The 17,084-nt window shown below is 40.1% G+C and overlaps 2 protein-coding genes and 1 long non-coding RNA gene across 5 annotated transcripts; 1 reads left to right on the forward strand and 2 right to left on the reverse strand.

The window, feature by feature from the left end:
* The first annotated feature begins 689 nt into the window (after positions 1-689).
* On the forward strand, positions 690-7,588 carry slc6a18 (solute carrier family 6 member 18). Its single transcript, XM_023431079.2, has 12 exons — positions 690-1,188; positions 2,085-2,225; positions 2,471-2,608; positions 3,202-3,383; positions 3,484-3,594; positions 3,692-3,804; positions 3,887-4,015; positions 4,110-4,266; positions 4,484-4,688; positions 4,780-4,939; positions 5,055-5,217; positions 6,219-7,588. The coding sequence occupies exons 1-12, from the start codon at positions 1,047-1,049 to the stop codon at positions 6,435-6,437; spliced, it is 1,860 nt and encodes a 619-aa protein (XP_023286847.1). The 5' UTR covers positions 690-1,046; the 3' UTR covers positions 6,438-7,588.
* LOC147817694 (uncharacterized) lies at positions 2,864-3,648 on the reverse strand. The gene is made up of 2 exons (XR_015436135.1): positions 3,514-3,648; positions 2,864-3,393 (listed from the first exon to the last, which is right to left on the reverse strand). It is a non-coding gene; the product is annotated as an uncharacterized LOC147817694 (long non-coding RNA).
* On the reverse strand, positions 6,614-17,016 carry tert (telomerase reverse transcriptase). Of its 3 annotated transcripts, none has more exons than XM_023431074.2 (18): positions 16,808-17,016; positions 15,113-15,287; positions 13,329-14,643; positions 13,055-13,244; positions 12,825-12,978; positions 12,562-12,729; positions 12,297-12,458; positions 12,108-12,209; positions 11,892-11,977; positions 11,666-11,782; positions 11,486-11,557; positions 10,571-10,759; positions 10,205-10,331; positions 8,893-8,954; positions 8,478-8,602; positions 8,240-8,377; positions 7,299-7,462; positions 6,614-7,166 (listed from the first exon to the last, which is right to left on the reverse strand). In XM_023431074.2, exons 1-17 carry the CDS (start codon positions 16,885-16,887, stop codon positions 7,359-7,361), a joined length of 3,366 nt encoding a protein of 1,121 aa, XP_023286842.1. In that variant the 5' UTR covers positions 16,888-17,016; the 3' UTR covers positions 6,614-7,166; positions 7,299-7,358. The 3 variants fall into 3 exon arrangements, with proteins under 3 accessions (XP_023286842.1, XP_087025933.1, XP_087025931.1); XM_087169807.1 differs by lacking the exon at positions 16,808-17,016 and adding an exon at positions 15,419-16,572; XM_087169805.1 differs by lacking the exon at positions 16,808-17,016 and having other exon boundaries at positions 15,113-15,397.
* Between the last annotated feature and the right edge of the window lie 68 nt (positions 17,017-17,084).

Raw genomic sequence — 17,084 nt, forward strand, 5'->3', positions numbered from 1 at the left:
AACTAAGCTTATTAACAGAACGAGGGTTGATACTCGGTTGTGAGTAGCCAGTGATTGCAGTCCCGGAAACATGCACTCTCTCATGCACACCCCTAATATCAGGCATGCAGAGAGCCAGAGTAAAAACTTTATGGGATTTTTCTTTTGGTCCGTCGGGATTTGTCAGTGTGTCTGATGGTATGGTGTGGTATGGTACATTTCTGGTAATATGCTGCCCCCTACTTGTTTGGAGTATGAATTCAACAGTTCCACATTGCCTCTTAAAGGCTTATCTTTTTATTAGATTGCTGGAGCAGCATTTGGCACATATGGACAGAGACTCTGAAATAGTTTCTCGCTGCTTTTTTTCACCTTTTCTTACATCTAGGTCAGTTACTATCACTATTTTACTATTAATACATTTTATTTTTACTGACTTTTTACTTTTTTCATCTGCTTGCTTTAAATGTCATTTTACTTATTTTTTTCCTTCTGTTTTGCACATTGCCTTGCATTTTAATTAACAAAACCTGTTAAATGTGTAAAGTTTGACTGAGTGAATAAACACAGCATGATCACTTTACAACTTTAATGATGTATTTTTATTGACTGCATCTGAACAGTTTGTTGTAGGTCAGTGTAACACTGAAACAGCATCACCTGGTTATCCATTAATTTGAGGCTTAGCACACTCCAATTTTAAACAAACAGGGAGGTTCAGCTACTAAATCATCATGCCTGATGTTTTTGCTCACTTGTTGTTGACGTGAGTTCTTCATAAAAACCAATAAAATCTGTATACCTGACTCATAGCAGAATCTGATAAGATTTTAAAGGACAGCCCCTAAAGGGAGTCAGACAGAGGACGAGAGGGGAGAACTGGACATCACTTAGACAAACCCACTCAAGACAGTATTTATTCTGACGTACACTGAACTGAGATCAGGAGGAGAATTCTGGACTAAATGAAAAATACATACAACCGGATTGAAGTGTAAATTAGAATTAAGAGGGTTGCATCTTTGTAAGAGAACTGGGGTTGTGCTAATCTTTTGGGCCGGCTCAGGATGGACAAAGCAAACAGCTCTAGGACAGAGGAGAGACCCAAATGGGACAACAAGGTGCAGTACCTGCTAACATGTATTGGCTTTGCAGTGGGACTTGGAAATGTGTGGCGTTTTCCCTACCTGTGCCAAATTTATGGAGGAGGTGAGATGCTACATTTACATTCATTTTTTTTCCTATTTCACATTGCACTATAATAACATTCACTTTGAGAGATTTTAAATGTTTTATCACCTGTGTTTTATCCGGCAATGAGATGCTTTAATGTTGGCTACAGTTGAATTTCCACAGGAGCAAAGATTCTCTTTTTGTTTTAGTGTAATTAGTCATTAACAAATGGACCAGGCCAGTTATTGTTACTGTCTGTGGAAAATGGTGAGCCTTATCTATGTTTGATTGATCACAGGGAGCATTACGGATCTTTCCCACTCAATAGTCTAAATTCCTGTATTTACTTCCTCATAGCTCTCAGTCAGATATCTTGAGCCCCAAAGCCACAGAATCCTAAAGAACCCAGGTCAGGGTAAAGTTGAGTAAACAGCCATCCTGTAAACGTGCATAAGTCTATCAAGATTGAGATTCCCACAGGCATTGTTTCAGACTCAGGTGAGCCTCTGTTTGACCTCGGCTTAGGGATCAATCAGTCCCATTTTCCTTCAGTCACTTTTACTTTAGTCTTAGATTATTTGGTACACATGCAGTGAGGAGTAGTTGGGGGTTTTATGCATTTTTACTCACATGACTCGGGTCCACTCATGTAGCAACTTGGAAAACAAATAAAAAATCCTATTGATCACCTAGTGTGAACAATTTATTTATTTTATTATTGCAGTGCCCTTATTTATCATTGCTTTAAATATCACTTATTACTGCTTGATCAAGATAATTAAAGAATAGTTTTCACTTCATTAATATAGTTCAAATAGTCACTCATGATCACAAAACCTATTTTTAAATTTCTCAGCAAAGTATGTTGATAAAAACTCTTGTAATTTGACTGATGTCTAACTGTGAAGCAAATGTTTACTTATTATCTTCAGGTGCATTCCTCATCCCTTACCTGATAGCTTTAGTGTTTGAGGGCCTCCCCCTGCTCTACCTGGAGCTGGCTATAGGACAGAGACTCCGCATGGGCAGCATAGGTGTCTGGAACTCCATCTCACCACTGCTGGGTGGGCTCGGTACGTGACCTAGGATTATTAGTAAAATGTGTTAGTATTTTCAGTTAGTACAAATCCAAAAGTAAATGAAATAAAATAAAAGATTCTTCCTTCTCTTGAAAGTTGTTTTTCAAAACATTAAATGGAATGAAAAGATTTCTCAGAAAAACATGATACACAATTCTTCCTTATGTCATGAGCTGAAACATTTTTGTGGATGTAAATTGTTGTTTATTTATTTTCCTGACATCATTTCCTACATGCAGGCATTGCTTCTATGGTGGTGTCATTCCTGGTGGGTATTTTCTACAACACCATCTTGGCCTGGGTGCTCTGGTACTTCTTTCATTCCTTCCAAAACCCTCTGCCGTGGAGCCAGTGTCCACTTAATGACAATCACACAGGTAAGAGGGAAACTGCACCCGTCTCTCATTCTAGCTGTTCTTGATAACTTTGCTGTCACACAGGTAAATTAAATTAACACCAACCAGTGTTTACACTTCCACACTGACAGTAACAACAAACATACTGTCTAATAGCAGTTTGATACATGTACTGTATATGAAATATTACTGCTATCAAATTAGGTTTAGGAAAGCATGATAACTTCGAACATACTAAACTATCATGAGAGGACTGATTAACTATGAGGCTCCACATGGCGTTCCACGTCAGATTTAATAGAGAGCTACTGGATTGTTTTATGGCACAAAGGAATATTACACCACAACATAAAATAAAAAGAGGATGTTTTTCTTTCATGGTAAGTTTCGCTCAGTGGCAGATAATGTGTGACAGGCAAAGAGCACAGTAATCATACCGACATACTGAAATCTATTTCATGGTTTTGAAATGCTACATAAATTATGCAAGAACACATTATACATCTGAAATCCAAAAGAAATTTTAATACTGAAAATTAAAGTGCATGAAATTTTTAAACGGGAATAAACAATAATTACTTTAAGCCCTTACAGAATCTTCTTTTTCCATGTAGGCTATAATGTCGAGTGTGAGAAGAGCACCCCAGTCAATTACTTCTGGTACCGTGAGACCCTGAATATCACACCTGACATCGACACCAGCGGCTCCCTGCAGTGGTGGATGGTGATCTGTCTGGCCAGCGCCTGGTGCATAGTCTACATATGTTTCATCAAAGGCATCGAGTCCATGGGAAAGGTCAGTTCACCTGGTGAAAAATATATATACACTCCAATTTAACTCTCCACCACTGTATTATACCTAGTAATGTTTTTTTTTTTTTTTTTTTAACTTTCAGGCTGTGTATGTGACAGCCACTTTCCCTTACCTGGTGCTCACCATCTTCCTGATTCGTGCCCTCACTCTGCCTGGAGCTACTGATGGACTGCTGTACCTCTTCTCTCCTGATGTGAGTGTGCTCACTTGTTGCTACTACAGGTGATGTAAAATTGCCTCTCCTGTCACAGACACAATGACCTGATGTGTTGTCTTTGCGCTCACTCCAGTGGGAGATACTGATGAACCCTCAGGTGTGGCTGGACGCTGCCACCCAGATCTTCTTCTCTCTCTCTGTGGCCTTTGGAGGTCTCATAGCTTTCTCCAGCTATAATTCAGAGAGGTAAGAAACGAAACTCAATTACCTCAGTAAACTTGGGACGATTTTAAAAAGCTCACTTTTGATTCTGTTTTGTGTCTATTAGAAACAACTGTGAGAGAGATGCTGTTCTAGTAGGCATAATAAACAGTGCCACATCTCTGTACGCCTCCATATCCATCTTCTCCATCCTGGGATTTAAAGCTACCACTCTCTACAACGCCTGCCTACAAGAGTACGTATTCACATCTATTGTATTCCTTATTTTAAAACTTCTTCTTTGCTCTCTAATACTAACAAGGTGGATTTTTTTTGTATCTCCTCTGCAGAAACATCTTGGCTCTGACCAACCACTTTCAGATTCCAGACCAGAACATAACAGTGGAGAGCTACGAGCACTCGTTCACATATCTAAATCAGACATATCCTAGTGAGGTGGCCAACTTGCACCTGAGGGTTTGTGACCTAAATACATTCCTTGACCAGGTAAGGTAACATCAAAAACACGTCCAATCTTGTACATTGCATTCTTTTTGTCCAGGTCTCATTTTTCTGAACTCCTACTTCACTTAAATCCTGTGTGCTGTTCCCACTCTTGCCTCCCGTCTTTCCTGGAGTACAGTACATCATGTGCTGGTCACACACGTACAGCCAGTTGAAGCTTCCTCATTACTTTCTTGTCTCCTTCATCTTCCTCCCCCAGAGCGCCTCAGGTACGGGCCTAGCCTTTATTGTGTTCACTGAGGCAGTGATAGAGATGCCAGGCTCGCAGGTTTGGGCCATACTGTTCTTCGTTATGCTCTTCAGCTTGGGCCTCTCCTCCATGTTTGGCAATTTAGAGGGAGTGCTCACCCCCATCAATGACCTCAAACTGGTGCCCAAGTGGATCCCTCATGAGCTTGTAACAGGTACCGGCAGATCTGCTCATGTTGTTCTTAAGTCAAAATTTTGTTGCCTTTGAAATCCGTCTCTGAAAATCTTTTTTTCTTGCTTTCTTAGGAGTCGTCTGCTTGATATGCTTCCTGACGGCTCTCATCTTCACCCTGGGTTCGGGGAACTACTGGGTGGAGGTCTTTAACAGCTACGTGGGCTCTGTGCCTCTGCTCATCATTGCATTCTTTGAAATTATTGGGGTCATTTATGTCCGTGGAATGAAAACGTAATCTCTTCTTCCTCCTCTTCCAATATATCCTCAATAGTCTTTTAGTATTCATAAAAACTTTTAGTCCCAATGTGTTCAGCATTTTCTCTGGTCTCCTGTGTCCTCGCTACAGTTTCAGTGAGGACATCTATTTCATGACTGGGAAGAGGCCCAACATCTTTTGGAAGGCGTGCTGGATGGTGATCAGTCCTTTAATGCTCCTGGTGGTGCTGGTTGCCTATGTGGTCATCCAGGCGCAAAAACATCCCACCTATCCTACATGGAACCCACTTTATGTAAGCTGGTTAAGCCGTATATATATATATATATATATATATGAACCAACATAGTGTGGCCACCACAAGAGCTTCATTGCTCCTTGGCATTGATTTTACACGTCTCTGAACTCTACTGGAGGGATGAACACCATTCTTCCAAAAGATATACCCTTATTTGGTGTTTTGATGGTGGTGGTGGAGAGCGCTGTCTATCAGTCCAAAATCTCTCATAGGTGTTCTATTTGTTTGAGACCTGGTGACCGTGGGGGACAAAGCATATGATTCACATTATTTTCATACTCATCAAACCATGTAGTGGCCCCTCATGCCCTATGGATGGGGTCATCCTGTTTCTAAACTCATTTTTCAGGTTTTTCCTTTAATTTGTCACCCTTCTGTATATGCAGTACGTACAAAAGTCTGAGACCACTTCCACATATTTAGATCTAAAACAAAGTGACTGTATGACTTACATTCAACTGGTGATCAGAAACAGCTAACATTTCCCGTTGTCTGCTGGATGTGTATAATAGGGTGATAATGTCAATGTTGTGCTCATAGCTTGTTTTGCTGTCTACGAGTGGTAAAAAACAAACAAAGAACAGTAATGCAGGTTTATAGTTTCGCTTATTTGCTTTTTACTGACAGCCAGATAAGAGGACTATAACCCCTCTCATGCCTGTCAGCCAAATATGAAGGTAGCACCAGCAGGTGATAAGCTATGGAAGCAGAGGGAAACAGCTTTATAGTCATAGCTTTGTCCAAAAATAAAAAGAAATATACCCAATTTTAATAACATGTATCTCCTTAATACATACACAACCTGTGCATTACTAGTACTTCCTGGTTGAACACAGTGATTTTAAGCTAAGCTAATTGCTTGCTGGCTATAGCTTTGTATTAACCGCATAAAGTGGTATCAATCCTTTTATCTCTTTCTTAAACTTAACTTTAAAATTCAATAATGATACAACATTTGATTCATTTCATTTTTATACATCTATTCTTTGTTTTTTTAGGAACTATTCCCCCAAACTGAAGTGAAGCCATACCCGGACTGGGTCTTTGCCATCATCATCATCCTCTCTGCAGTCCCTGTGCTTTCCCTCCCTCTGGTGGCCATCTACAAACTGATCTGCTGTATGCGCAAGAGGTCGTCTCCTCCCGCTGAACTGAACCCCTACTTCAACGACGGCTTTGAGGTTGAAACTCAGGAACAGAGGAACCAGAGAGCTTAGAAAACAGAGCGACTTCCTGATGGATATTACCACTTCTGTGGACCTTTCCTCTTAAATCACTGGTGAACTGACATATAATCAGTCACTATGAACTGTAAAATAGACTTTCCTGTTCATTTTTTTATGTTTACATTTATCAGGATTTATCAGGACATGACCTGACATATGACAACTCATTTGTTTCCTTAATAAACAAATCGGATTTATTTAACAGTCAAATTCACAGTAGTAGTGTATATGATGTAAATAATATTCAATCAGTCGTCTTCACTTCCACATTTACAAAACCTTACATTTTACACAGCTTCTACAAAAATCATTTGACTCACTTACTGTAATGACAATGTGCTGACAATATTTCTGTGGGCCGATTTACATATAAATTATTTCCAAAGTGATGTCATGTCTTCTTTGTGGAAAATCACCACAAAGTGTTAATCAAAGTCCAGAGAGACAAACAGCTTGGGGTTGACACAGAGTCTAGTAGAGTAGCTGGATGATATTCATTCATCCACTTTTATTGATATATGGAGGTTGTTGTTTTATTGGGTGTGTTTATGACTTAAGTTTATCGTTTCAGTGTTTTATAACAGAGCTGTTTTTGCTCTCTTTCTCTGCAGCCAGCTTCCCTGACACTATAACAGATACATTACATTTTTTGGCACGGACAGATCAGATAAATCCAAGTTACTGATTTCAACACACTGCTCATCTTACTCTCTCGCAAACCTGAGGATGAGACAAGCAGACAAGAAAGTTTTGCTCTATGTCTTGAATTTGAAAAAAAAAAAACATAAACGGATTTTGGAGAAAAAACAACATGAAAATGCCAGAGAAGCTGGAAATAATACTTATTCATACCTTTCAGCTGATGAGGGGTTTCTTGGTGGCTGGAAGCAGTAACTGAGGTTAGGTGGTAGTTTACATCTGGATGGCCAAGAAGTCAACTGGGGTCCTGGGGTTAGTGGCCTGTCGGACCCTGGCCAGCCTCAGATCCCCCAGACGCCGCTCCAGACTGCGTTTCCCTGTCAAAAGATGATAACAGAAGATAGGAAGGTGTCCTTCTTTTCTCTTTGTTGGTGAACTGTAACATTCATCTGCCTGTAAAATCGATTTAAAGATGACAATAAACTTGACTTGAGTACATGTAATATTTGATGAGTTGGGTGCATCTCTCACAAAGTCCACATTCAAAGGGATTGGCATTCCTGGCAAGATCTGATGGTTGTTAATAGTTGTTTGGATGATCTCGCACCACCAGAAACCGTTTCATTGACTCATGCCACATGTCACTTCATATTTCTTTGAATAAAAATCTATCGCCCCCTTTGACCTCTTCCCATGAAAACAGCTTTTGCACAAATTGAAATGTGAGGACTTTTTTCCTCGTCTATATTCAGTTTACAGTTAAATATGTAAACTGAATAGCTTAGGTTTTGGATAATTGGTCAGACTAAACAAGACATTTGAAGACTTCACCTCAGGCTCTTAGCACCTCTGCTTGGCATTTTTTGGGAATATTTTTTAGACTTAATGATTAATTGAAAAAATGACAACAGATTAATCGATGATGAAATAATCATTAGCTCAATTGACTGTAAATTTGGTTTATTTATTGTTGCTTTTTCTTGCATCATTACTTTTCTTGCATATGTTTCATCTTTTGTGTAGCACATTAGATTGTATCTTTTTTTGTAGGAAATGTGTTATAGCCATCACATTTTTTATTATTATTGGGAGAATTGTGCTAGTCGTCCTGGATACTTTCTGTATATGTGTGTGTGTTTCCTGGAGGTACATACGTTTGTGCAGGTGTGGGATCAGATCCTTATAGAGAGGACGGTGTTGTGACAGCACCAGCAAGAAGGAAAGACAGAAAAGAAGCTCCACTGCTTCATACTGCACGGTGCCTGTCTGAGCCTTACTGCCTAAAATCAGTCCTGGAAAAAGAGGAAGGGAGAAGAAAAAAATGATGAGAATAAGTTTTGAACTTGATAATGTTTTGAATTACTTTTTCGAGATGTGTGTGGGGGAAATTGCCTTTGTTGCTGAGCCTGATGAGGTGGTTGGCGTACTCAGCCATGTCCCATATCATGTGCAGGAAGTAGACAGAGTTCTTAGCAACCGTCTGACCAAATGGCAAACTTTGGGCACACACATGGAACCTAAAGAGAAAACACATAAAGAGGACAAAGAGAATACAGAGACAGGCCCTCCCCGTTCAGATATCTACATTCTGAAGAAAAAGGCGGCGCAATTACGTCGCAGCTCAGCGCAGGTATTGATTAACAACCTTCTCTGTGTTTATTTTAATAGCAGGTTTATCTTTACAATCCTGTTTATTAAGTCGAAGCCAGTGAGCACGTGCGAGAATGGAAGTAAGCATTGTGTTTATTGCCATTCGATTTCAGTGCTTCTGGAGGAGAGTGGAGACACAAAAGGTCAGTGTGTTTACCTGCACGCATGAAGCAGAACCAGCTTGTAGATGTTCTTGTAGACTGCCGCAAGAGAATTGGTCTGAGGAGCAAAATGAGTCTATTATTATTATAACTATTATTATCATTATTATTATTATATGTATGTATAGATTATATTATATTATATTATATATTATATTCAGTGCAAAAGTGCAGGTACAGAAATGAAACAAGAGGGACTGAAACAGAAAAAAATATATGTGGGACTTCCACTTCATAGATGCATCTCAATCAAATGCAATAATGCTTATGAAAGGTGCAAATAAACAGTCTTTACTATTTTGTAAATGATATATAACATACATTATATTTCCTGTTCCCTGATTGTTTCACTATTTGTTCTGTACGTACTGTATTTACTAATATTTACATTCTTGTTTGTTATGAGTGGAAGTGAAATATCATGGCTCATAAACTCAGATATCGTTGAATTTACAACTGTCATTAACCACTTCTGGAAACTTCTGACTCTATAGGAGAACTCTCTGAGGCTATAGGGCCTTGGAAGTTCATGTTTATACCTTTATAGGCTGTGTCATGTGAAGGAGGCAACTCCTCAAGTAGGACACAGCTAGTCTATGTTTGTTTATGGCTGCTAGCACTAATGTAGCTGTGTCAGGAGCCTTTTCAAACACAGTGCAACAAACAACAAACTGCAGGTGGATAAATTTAGCCTATGTAGATCTAAATATAAATCTACATGTGCTAACATCAATTAGATCCCAAATATAGTGTGTTATCTGCTAGCAGTATCTAATTAGAGCAATTAAGGTCTTATCAATTCAGCTATAATTAAAATTCTAACATTATTCAATTCACTCATACCCTTTCCTTACTTATTATAATTAAAGATATTGCTTGAATGCAACTATGCCTATGACAACAAAACTGTTTTATAGTTTATAGCTCTGTGAAGCTGTACTTAGGCACAGACGCGCTCTAAGCTAAATCAGCATGTTATTTACAATGCCAACATGCTGGTGTTTAGCCGATATAAGGTTTAACACATTCACCCTTTAACTGTAGCATGAGACTGAAGCAGATGTCATTAGTTTTGCTGGTATTTGGTGATTAATTAAAGTACTGGATACTGGAAATAAAACTTTTGACCTGATGATGGCACTTTGCAAAGATTTCTAAAAATATTCAATCTACAACACAATAAAATTTGCCAAAAGTGAAAGGGGGGGTAAATACTTTATATACTAAGAGCCACGTAATGTTAATAGTGAGCGTTCACAAGATTTTGGAAAACTTCTTTTGAACTTTCACAATAATTATTTCCCTGACCTTGAGGTCCAAGAACAGGGCGTGACATTTGAGTCTGAGGATGCCCATCAGTTTCCTCCTCATTTGCTGTCCAGCTGAGTGGAAAGAGCCCAAAGTAAGGCTGTAGCGCAGAGACAGGCCTGCGAAGCTGTCAGAGATGGAAAGAAGAAAAGGAAAATCACTTAAAAACTACAGGAGACTTAGTCATCCATGCTACACTGGGAGTTGTCTCGATGAATGTTTATGAGAAGGTACAAAGTACAGCGTTGGGATTCACCCAGCTTACAAGAAACCGTAAAGACTGACAAAGCTAAATAACTTATCACGCAAGAAGTACACTGTCGGCAATAATTCTACAGTGCAATTACAACTGACGGGATGTTTCACCTAGAATAGTCTTTGTGGACATCCAGTGAGTTTGTGTCCAGCAGCAGTCCACACCAGGGGAAGAGGCAGTGAGGGGGCAGCACGCGAATGCCGGGACAAGAGCCAACGCCTCCTGAAAGTTGAAAGTTGACCACCACCTTCTGCGGGTTGACCACTAAACCATACTGTGGAACCCCAGCCAGCAAGATCCTACACACCAAGTGCAGATGTCATTACCAACTGCTATATCAAAAATTCAGCATCATGTTGTGTTAAATCTTTGGCTGTCGACATTTTTCCATTTAAAAAAAGAATGTGCATTTGAATTGTCTCTTTATTCTTTCATCTTATATCACTGGAATAATTATATGATTATAAAATCTAATCCATTTGATTAAATTCTACCACTTGATTTTATGGATTGATGATATCACAAGACAAACATGATGCACGAGAGGAATAACAACATTGATATATTTATATATTATATTATCATTATCTTACACTGATACTCTTATATATTACATTATTATTACTCTTATACATTGATACATTTATGTTGGATTCTGAAGGAACTGCAGATCATATTGCAGCCTGCTACTTCGAAATATTTTGTACGATCTCTGGTAACAATTTTACTGCCAAGAAAAAAAAAATGGCTGCCAGTTAAACACAGTGAGAGTAAATTAATAAGGTTCAATTACATCTGACCTTTTCAACAGTCAAGATAGTCTGAGTGCTTCATCTCAACTCTTAAGATTAATTAATTATGTGGTTAATAATGGATTTTATAAAAGTTTGAAATATTCAGAATATTTGAAAAGTGCATGAGAAAAAATGAGGAAGTTCTGTAAAAAAAAAATAGATGTTGGGTGAGAACAACTGTATCACATGAGTAGTAATATGTGACATGACAAAGCTGTGAGTGTGTCGTACTTGAGGAATGTTTGTGCTTCGTGTAAGTCTGGGGTGATCAGAAGGAAGTCGTCCACCAGTCTCATCAGACACCTACAGGAGACACAGAGAGGGAAAGGTACAGAAAGACTGCTCTCTGCTGCTGCACATGTGTTACTACATCTATAGAGGTTAAGTGAACTACAGATAGGTCTGCTGTACCCTTTTTTTTCAGTTTTATCTTTGAAAAGCACATTCTCCATGTGACCGTAGCAGAGACAACAGAGCAGACTGGACACAACCGATCCCTGAGGAATTCCTCTGCACTGACGGTACGTTCTGCAAAACACAACGGCAAAATCAGATTAACTCTCCTGGTCACATTGTAAATGAAAGAAAATGAGTCATGACATGCCGGTCACAAAAGTCATTTCATGGTATTGCTTACTTTTTCCCCCACTGAACAATGCTGCCAGTTAGCATCTGGGTGAAAAACTGCATTGCCTCTCTGCCGAGAAGATCTGAGCAGAAATGCTGAAATAAAGAAAAGGAGTGAAATGCTAAAACGTAAAAAAAAAAAAAAAAAAAAAAAAAAAAAAAAAAAAAAAAAAAAAGGAAAAACTATCAAACAACTTTAACTAAAAGATACATCTCAGGAAGTCACCTGCTCAACCAGTATGGCGTGATGAACTTTGCTCCTTTTCTGCAGTGACATCACAAACCCTTTCATGTTAGTGGATCCTATGTTATCCTCCAGGAAATCTGCCTGTATCGACAAAAGTGACAATAGCCACAAGTGGGTCAAATAATGTGTGTGTAAACAGTACATTCATGTGTGTGGGTGTGATGGTACCTGTCTAACAAAGGACTTTTTCAGGCCTTCATGGGGATCAGCCCAGATCTTGGCATAGCGGCGGATGGTAAAGACCTCATCTTGGACAGGTGACAGGGCCTGGCCAACCACCTCAGTGAGTTTGTCATGAGGCAGACTCTCATAGGCTCCACTCACATCCACCTTAACCACAGTGAAAACACAGAATTAATAACTAAAAGTGGAAATGATTTATGATGATTATGATTTTTTGTGTGCTAAAATTGTGTAATAAAAAGAAAACAACCTTAACAAAGTAGAGGGGTTGTGGTTTGTCCTTCTGGGCTTGAGCCAGAGACTGCAGCCCCTTGTGGATATCGGTCATCCCCCACACTGTGGAGCCCAGGAGAGATGGAGTGGAGCGCACACAGGCCTGCAACATATCCAGCAAGTCCCGGACACGCCCTCGGTAGAGCTGCAGGGAAGAAAAGAAAGCGTTTTAAAAACCCTGCATACGCTTACAACACGTAATAACACAAAACTGACTTTAACGTCATTGTAAAAATGTACCCTCATTTTGGCATCTGCTCCTATGACTCGTGTGATAGGCCTCATGCCATCAGTCTTGGGAATGAAGCGAAGGCGTGAGATGACGGTGGTTTTGGGGAGGGATGTCACCTCTGCTGGAGTCAACTCCTCCATCTGTCCCTTGGAAAGGTGACCTCTAAATCACAAAAATGGCTTGTGAGCTTGTGGTTGTATAAATAGGAACCTTTGCAGATGTGTGTACGTGTATGTACCTGAAGGCCAGATCCTGTAGTTGGGCCCAGACTTCCTGTCTGTAGAACCTGAGGGCATTCTTCTGGCCCATGCTCTCAGTGACATAAAAGCAGGCTCGGACGAGGCTTACAACATAGCCATCCAGAAGCCAAGCCAGGAACTGACCCAGGATCTGTGTCCGGTATGAGAGCTCACTGGGCGGGACCCTGCCTGCAGATGAGAGTATTTATGTCAGACAAAAATACATATGTCAGCAGAATAAAAATACTACTTAACCACCAACGATAATCTTACCTGTCTTACTGATCTTCAACCAATCACAGTCATTCACCTTCATCTTCCACAGCAATTCAGCCAATGAAAGCTTCTCAAACTTGCCACTGCGCAGGAAACCCCTGACCCTGACAAAGAAATTAAGTCGGTTGTGATCAGAGCCCCACAGCTCATGTGGGACCACAGCAGAAAGGCATTCCCTGACAAACAGGTAGACCCGGTGAGGTGCACAGTGTTGAGGCAAGAGGGAGCTCAGTTCTCCCTGTCCTCCATCGCTCTCTTTCACCAGTGGACACATCCTCTGCAGTATTCTGCTGTACGGACACCTCTTGTGTTGACGCAATATCTGACTGAACAGGGGGACCATGTTAAAAAAGCGTTGGGGGAGTTTCTTTAGCTTCTTGTCTAGTCTGTTTAGATAAGCCAGTCCCTCAAAGAAGACTATTCTTACTAGATCTCGCCCTTGTAGCCTTCTGGATCCAACAGAGCTCTTCTTTTTCCTGTTGAGAAGGAAGCCACGCATTCCCCTTCCCCCATACAGGAATCCCAGCGTACGGATAAAACATTGTGATGGAGGAAAAGGAGGGAAAACCCCCGATCTCCAACTGGGTCCTCCTTCCAAGGGAAGATTGTTTGTTTGAATTTCAACAGGCTGTTTAGAACCAGTACAACCATTTTCCAAAGGCTTCATAGATAGTGTTTGTTCCACAGACATTCGCTGCTCTTCCTCCACTGTTTCAGAGCAAACCTGCTGGTTGTCCTGTGTGGGTTCTAGCTGTCCCTTTCGTCTCCTCTTTCCTGAACAATTCATAACCCCCTCATCATCTTTGTGATCCGTGTCTCTCTTTCTTTTCCTCCTCTTCACACTTACATTCATTCTGTTCCTCCTCTTGCTGACTGCTGGATTTTCGACTCTGTGTCTTCTTTTCAAGGTCACTGAGCTTTGATTTCTTCTAAACCGAGTACTATTATGTGCCCTGGAGCGAGGCTGGAGATAAAACCCAGTGGAAGCAGACGCCATGGAAACCCTGTCATATACCGGAACACCGCTAACCTGGAAAACACATGAGGGAGGGACTGCCATGAACACAGAGCAGCTCTCCAACAGGTACCGTGTGATGTCTGTGCCAAGACGTATTGTGACTTTCCTCCACAAGTCGCTGCCATGGATATAAGCAGCACTTTGGGTTACATCTCCTTGGAATTTGAAGTGGTCTGCATCCCGCTCCTCATGAGCCAAGGAGAGATAATTGTAGCCGTGTGCCAAGACATTTCTTTTTTTTTTTCTTTTCATGCTGTTAAGAACAAAGGCCAGCAATTCAGGCAGGGTGCATATCTGCGGAAAAAAAAACAACATAACATACATCACATCAACGCAAGAATGTTTCTAACATTTGAATCACAGCATGTTCCTTTTTCTTTTTAAATCAAGAAAACTTAAAATTCAATATCATATAACCCAAAAAGCGTAATGGTTTGTGCAACCGTTATATATCACAATTCAAGACTAATTATCAGCTAAAGCTGATAATTTCTTTTATTTTACAATAAAACTGTCATTTACAGTTTGCCACATTTGATGCCGGATTATTGTTGAACGGAAATTAAATTATTCTGCCTCGGCACATAATTTCTGTCCCAACTCTTTTATAACACTACTGAACAATGCTTCCATGAGATATGACCTTACTGCCTTGGCAGCCGTTAGCTAAATAGTTAGCAGCTAGTTTTAGAAATACTGCCCCATGGTTGTTCAGAGGTTCGAGTCAACTCCACGAGATGCATGCCGGATAGGTAAAACTTACCTGGTTGCAGCTTGGTATCTGCTGTAGCTCCTTATCAAAGCAGACAAAAACAGCCTGTACGAATGATTTGAAGCGGTTTGTGTCTGACTGTTGGACCAGCACAGCCCTCTGTCCCTCTCTGAACACGATGCTGTCTGCAAATTCCTCCAGTGTCTGTATGTGCCGATAAAGAGACCTGAGGATGCCAAGCACACCGGACATATCAGACGTCGTCATACTGACCGAATGAGCACGCTGTGGTATCACTCAGGACATGACATAACGCGTGCTTAAAAACGTAATGCGCAAGCTCAAGGTGAGCCTTACTTTGTCGTTTCAAGGGCCCGCGTCATCGTCAGCCAATGAGAGAGCACTTAAGAGGAGGTGTCCAATAAGATAGCTTCATACTAAAGCGGTGAAATCACAGTTGACCAGTGGCGAACAAAAAAAGGCATGTTGTCCCTTTTTCCTGACAAGATATTGTCAGTTCCACCTGTAAATGTAGCGGTACATACGAGTGTGGTCATGCATATTTAAACGTTATGCGATTTGTACCGAGAAATACAATTAAACTGTCCTCGGATAGACTTTTTCCTCAAAAAAAGATAGGAATACATCAGATGATAAAGTCATTACAGGCACCATAGAGGCCCTTTTCGAGGGTTTGTTATTCATAATAACCACTTCTTTCACAGTGAGGATAACATGCTCGTCGAATATGACCAATAAGACAGTAGTGTCCTCACTTTTTTCACAACCTTATTTAACAGTCATCATACAAATAACAAACAGAGCCAGGGGTAAACAAGATTAAAGACACGTGTATAGAATAGATACACCAATAAGTAAGGAAATATTTTATGAGAAATATAAGTATATTGTTTTAGTTGCCGTTGAAATGGATGAGATCACAAGAGAATCCGTAGAGTGTCAGATCATTTTAAATTTAAATAAACGATGGCTTTGTTTTTTTAAATGTGCTCTAATGAGTGTGACATGTGGCAAAAATAAAAATAAGATTTGTAATATTTTAAGGCGGCCACCTGATGCCCTCCACTGTTCAGCACCCATACAAGTGGCAAACAACGTGACGTCACCCATTGGTTTGTGAACTGCTGTTTTGAAGCCTCGAGTTTGGCTTAATGAACGTCGCCTTCTTTGTAGAGCAGGCAAGTTCTGACCGGCACATAAACAAATGTCTCAACAGCTGGTCTGTCCCCTCATCAGAGGAAGTTGATGATGCATCATCATCATCATCATCATCATCATCATCACAGCCCATTTGAGAACTAAGGATGTCAGTAAAAAAAAACAAAACATTTTAGTTCAGACATGGTGGATCACAGTTAATCATACACATATACCAGTTGTCGGGACAGGTGCATGAACATCATAAACTTCCCGTAGGGGATAAATAAAGTATCTAGCTATCTAACTATCTAGCTATATCTGCTTCAGTTGAGGACTACTGTGTATGAATTTACAGTATTAAATGACAAACTCCTACAAGATAATGTTCTAGTATACATTGTGTATTGTACTCAATACAATACGATACTAGCGAAAAGAGCATACAGATAATAAGGTAATGAGATAAAATTGAATGTTTCGCTGTTTTGCTTCTCCGGTCAAAACACGTAGGGAAAAAACGCAGTCCATTTTAGGGTGCATACACATTAAAACCGTAGGACGTTCAGGAAATAAACATTTACTTACCGAAAAAACTGTATATCAGCATCCCTTCGGTCTGTTAGTTCCGAAGAACGAGTCATAATTACTGTGAACCGAAAACTCATTAAAACTAAATAACTAACAGAAAAAACTGTTAGTGCAAAATTCCTCCTACATCGACAGATATTGAGATAATAATAGAAATTTAACAACTGTTTCAATACGACGCGCACACGGCTCGAGCCCTCCTCCTGGCCTGCGTCGTCAGTTTATCAATCGTTGCAAACCAGGCATGTCAATCATACAGGCACGCCCCCAAATG

Source organism: Seriola lalandi, unplaced genomic scaffold, assembly GCF_002814215.2.
Source record: "Seriola lalandi dorsalis isolate HSWRI2012SDOR001 ecotype SW California unplaced genomic scaffold, Sedor1 jcf7180002054916, whole genome shotgun sequence".
NCBI lineage: Eukaryota > Metazoa > Chordata > Actinopteri > Carangiformes > Carangidae > Seriola > Seriola lalandi.

Excerpts from the sequence above, each read along its gene's own strand:
- slc6a18 (XM_023431079.2), top strand. The coding sequence starts at position 1,047 with ATGGACAAAGCAAACAGCTCTAGGACAGAGGAGAGACCCAAATGGGAC. Across the intron at positions 4,267-4,483 it reads TAAATACATTCCTTGACCAG|AGCGCCTCAGGTACGGGCCT; the intron begins GTAAGGTAACAT and ends TTCCTCCCCCAG. Across the intron at positions 4,940-5,054 it reads TATGTCCGTGGAATGAAAAC|TTTCAGTGAGGACATCTATT; the intron begins GTAATCTCTTCT and ends TCCTCGCTACAG.
- tert (XM_023431074.2), bottom strand. The coding sequence starts at position 16,887 with ATGAGTTTTCGGTTCACAGTAATTATGACTCGTTCTTCGGAACTAACA. Across the intron at positions 11,978-12,107 it reads ACGCCATACTGGTTGAGCAG|CATTTCTGCTCAGATCTTCT; the intron begins GTGACTTCCTGA and ends TCTTTATTTCAG. Across the intron at positions 11,558-11,665 it reads GATAAAACTGAAAAAAAAGG|GTGTCTGATGAGACTGGTGG; the intron begins GTACAGCAGACC and ends TGTCTCCTGTAG.